Source organism: Procambarus clarkii, chromosome 34, assembly GCF_040958095.1.
Source record: "Procambarus clarkii isolate CNS0578487 chromosome 34, FALCON_Pclarkii_2.0, whole genome shotgun sequence".
Lineage (NCBI taxonomy): Eukaryota > Metazoa > Arthropoda > Malacostraca > Decapoda > Cambaridae > Procambarus > Procambarus clarkii.
Window position 1 is genome coordinate 11,224,835 of NC_091183.1, and position 4,822 is coordinate 11,229,656.

At 42.0% G+C, this 4,822-nt stretch overlaps 1 protein-coding gene across 1 annotated transcript in view; it reads left to right on the forward strand.

Annotated features, from left to right (window-relative positions):
• LOC123747841 (dentin sialophosphoprotein-like) overlaps positions 1–4,211 on the forward strand; it is a 4,528-nt gene extending 317 nt beyond the window's left edge. Inside the window, exon 2 of the mRNA XM_045730044.2 lies at positions 3,542–4,211. Within this exon, the coding sequence (XP_045586000.2) occupies positions 3,542–4,211 (670 nt within the window). The remainder of the gene's footprint in view (positions 1–3,541) is intronic.
• Positions 4,212–4,822: the final 611 nt, after the last annotated feature.

Consider the following 4,822-nt stretch of genomic DNA (forward strand, 5'->3'; position numbering starts at 1 on the left):
TGACTGCCCAGACCGGTACAAGAGGAGTGATGTCAACGCTTATGTCGACCGTGCTCTCAGCCACAGCTCAGGATGGAAGCAAGTCAATGAAGAACTCTGTAAGGTAAGCAGGTCCTAGTCAACAACGGCTTCTCTAATGTTTTTGTTGAAGACATCATAAAAAGAAAGTTGAAATGCCATACAACCTCTGAAGAGTCAACTAACAAAACACATGTACCCCATTTAAGACTATTTTACAGGAACTTCTTTTCGACGGCTCATGAAACGGAGGAAATGGTCCTGAAAGACATTGTTGATAGGATCGTTATCCCTACAGACAAAAATCAGAAAATACAGTTGACAATTTACTATAAAACCAAAAAAACGGCCAACCTACTCATGAAAGCTCTCCAGACACCAAGCAGAACGCCTTGAAGGAAACCATAGTCGTCTATGCCTTCAAATGCCCACTTGGCGACTGTAAGCCCCAAAGAACTCACTATATAGGCAAAACAACAACGTCTCTTTCCAGGCGATTAAAAATGCATAAATAACAGGGCTCCATCATAGAACATATAATCTCTTCTCAACCAGACCATCACCAGAGAAATCTTAACAAACAACACAGAAATCATCGATAGATACAGCGATAGCAGGCGGCTTGACATCTGTAAGGCACTACACATCAAAAAGTCAACACAAGCAATCAACAGCCAAATAATGCACAACTGTATTCTACCCACTTCAAGACCCCGAACCAATATCGGAGCATCAAGAGAAAGCATGGGCCAATAGGCCTTCTGCAGTTACTTTCATTCTTATGTTCTTTACCCATTGGTTCGTATTCTATCATGTGCAAATGTCAATCACCGCACCCAAAACCTTTGTACCATATCACCTCACCCAAAGCGAGTATAAGTATGGATGTATTTTGTGTGTTTACAGGTTACAGTTGTTTGTGTAAATTAAAGTCTTTGAAAATGTAATAAGTTATTACGAAACTTATCGATCTTGGATCTTTGGTTTGGTCAAGCAAAAAGGACGTTCTACAAACAGACTACTAAGTCTAAACCAGAAAAATTCGTTGGTATTACCATATTCTGATGATCTAGTAAATCTTGCCCCAGCCCTGAAGAACCTTAATATTAATCTAGTGTTCAAAAATGATAATACAGTTAAGTCCATGTTAATTAAGAACTCGCCCTCGTCTGTAGCAAGTTGTGTGTATTCCATCCCTTGTAATGAGTGTGCGTGTGTTTACATCAGCTAGACAGGTAAATCTCTTTCCTCGCGTTTAAAACAGCATTCATATGCTATTCGTACAGCCCAGCACTCAGTGCATTGTATTTACATTCCAGTTTATGTAATCATTCTATCGACTTCACAGGGGCAAAATGTATTGTTAAAAGTAAGGATTTTGTTGAACGAAACGTGATAGAGTCTGCTCTGATCAAACATTGTAACAACAGCCTTAATGTGAGCCCCGGTATGTACAAGTTGGATCCCTATTTAAGCCTCAATATAGCACGTCAAAACAATATGGCATCCATTTAACACGTATGGCACTTGGAGATATTAATAGGAGCTGCCTTGTATGGGCCAATAGGCCTTCTGCAGTTACCTTCTTTCTTATAATTCCTTTCCTTCACTTATTCTTGGTGGTCAGGTGATCTGCCCAGGCGGATATAAAGGTCTGATCAGCAATGTTTTCTTATCTTCATTCTACTTTGCTCTGATGAAGGCGACATGAAAACTTGGCTTATTAGGCAAATCGGGCCTTGCATAGTAGGCAGAGAAGTGCGTTCTGGCTACTAGGTACGACATACATATACATATATGTATATATATATATATGTATATTGTGACGATAATCTCCTTCAAGAGATTGAGCCTGCTCTTCCCTCCACAATTACGTCGTTAAAACTATATAAAACTACTATGGAAGAAATGTCCAACGACAACAACACCAGCAAGGTTTGCCAGAGCGCAAAACGTATGCAGCCAGGGACACCTGTTCAGACTAAAACCGCCAAACTACCTGTCTTACTACCGGCTCCGCTGATTGGTCGCCGGTCTGGCTGCAACTGCACTCGCCCCCCCCATACTACTTGATGTCTGGGGTCGCCACGACCTCAGACCTCAGAATATTCAGTGCTTCCACAGTTAACACTTCTTCCGGCTAGACGTTAGCGTATACTGAGAGAGGTGGTAGCTTAAAGCCAATATTCCAGCACCTTACCTTTATTTTTGTATTGCACTTCTTGTTATTTTGTCTTAACGTAACTTTTCATTGTGTCATTTAATTATTCTTATTATTTTGATTGATTGATTTTATTATACGAATTTGTTTGTCCATTTTATTCATGTTTTGATTTATTTAACGTAATTAAAATTTCATTGTTAAAATTTACTTGTGTTTTGTGTGTCTTCTCCTTACCTTACCACAGACGAAGTTCCAGTTTTTTCTATTTTTTTTTATAACTATGTGACGAGGCCATACCCCTAGCCTTAAACAGCCGAACACCAACGCGTTACCGTCATATATATATTAGTATATATATATTATTACCGTCATATATATATTAGTATATTTTGGTTGCCGTCTTTCCTGTAGACATATATTGTTAAATATGACCGAAAAAGTAAGATTAATAATTCTAACACGAATTTTCTCGATCTTTCTTACGTTTCTTTTCACTGTTGATGGTAATTCAAAGATCAATTCTCCAAAATTCATTTTTATTTCTAGTCTGACGCGACACTTGAGCGCGTTTCGTAAAACTTATTACATTTTCAAAGACTTTAATTTACAAACACACAACTGAAACTGAATAGAGCTTACACATCTTCGATTTTATATCTACATTTGGGTGAGGTGGATGAGGTGAAAACAAACTTTCAACAATGGGTATTGAATGGGTATTAAATTCAAAGACAAGACAGAACACGAAACAATGGGTATTGAATGGAAGTAATTGTAGAAAGCCTATTGGTCCATATTTCTTGATGCTTGAGAGAGAGAGAGAGAGAGAGAGAGAGAGAGAGAGAGAGAGAGAGAGAGAGAGAGAGAGAGGGAGAGACAGAAAGAGAGGGAAGAAAGAGAGTGAGAGAGGAGAGATAATGAAAAGACAGAAAGGGGAGAGAGAGAGAGAGTGTGTGTGTAATGATCTGTGCTTCTCCTGTCTCCCCTTTCTCCCCTCTCCCTATCACTCCTCTCCCTTTGTCTCGTCGTCTTACCCTCCTTTCTTCACCCATTATTTCCTTCCCCCTCCCTTCCCATTGGTCACGGTCCGGCTTCACCAGCCATAAACTACTCAGGTCAAATTTCCCTCAGGCAAGTGGGACCGTCAGGCCACTTGTCGCCTCCAGTCCCAAATCCTCCTCCCAATAATATTCCCTAATTCTTCCCTCCAATCCGTGCCTCCAATATCTCCCAATCCATCCATCCCAATCGTTTCCTCTCTCTCCTTCTCGATCCTCCCTAGCCATTGACAGATTGAGGTCCAGAACATTCTTTAGTGCCATAAAAATCGAGCTGCTCCAATGCTACAGACACCAATAGCAGTGACAGCAGGAGCTCCACCAGAGATATAGACAACAACAGCAGTGACAGCAGGAGCTCCACCAGAGATATAGACAACAATAACAGTGACAGCAGGAGCTCCACCAGAGATATAGACAACAATAACAGTGACAGCAGGAGCTCCTCCAGAGATATAGACAACAATAACAGTGACGGCAGGAGCTCCTCCAGAGATAGAGACAACAATAACAGTGACAGCAGGAGCTCCTCCAGAGATATAGACAACAATAACAGTGACGGCAGGAGCTCCTCCAGAGATATAGACAACAATAACAGTGACGGCAGGAGCTCCTCCAGAGATATAGACAACAATAACAGTGACAGCAGGAGCTCCTCCAGAGATATAGACAACAATAACAGTGACAGCAGGAGCTCCTCCAGAGATATAGACAACAATAACAGTGACAGCAGGAGCTCCTCCAGAGACATAGACAACAATAACAGTGACAGCAGGAGCTCCTCCAGACATATAGACAACAATAACAGTGACAGCAGGAGCTCCTCCAGAGATATAGACAACAATAACAGTGACAGCAGGAGCTCCTCCAGAGATATAGACAACAATAACAGTAACAGCAGGAGCTCCTCGAGAGACATCGACAACAATAACAGTGACGGCAGGAGCTCCACCAGACATAGACAACAATAACAGTGACAGCAGGAGCTCCACCAGACATAGACAACAATAACAGTGACAGCAGGAGCTCCACCAGACATAGACAACAATAACAGTGACAGCAGGAGCTCCACCAGACATAGACAACAATAACAGTGACAGCAGGAGCTCCACCAGACATAGACAACAATAACAGTGACAGCAGGAGCTCCACCAGACATAGACAACAATAACAGTGACAGCAGGAGCTCCACCAGAGACATAGACAACAATAACAGTGACGGCAGGAGCTCCACCAGAGACATAGACAACAATAACAGTGACGGCAGGAGCTCCACCAGACATAGACAACAATAACAGTGACAGCAGAAGCTCCACCAGAGACATAGACAACAACAACAGTGACGGCAGGAGCTCCACCAGACATAGACAACAATAACAGTGACAGCAGAAGCTCCACCAGAGACATAGACAACAATAACAGTGACGGCAGGAGCTCCACCAGACATAGACAACAATAACAGTGACAGCAGGAGCTCCACCAGACATAGACAACAATAACAGTGACGGCAGGAGCTCCACCAGACATAGACAACAATAACAGTGACAGCAGGAGCTCGTCGTACTAATGTATAAGACGAGTA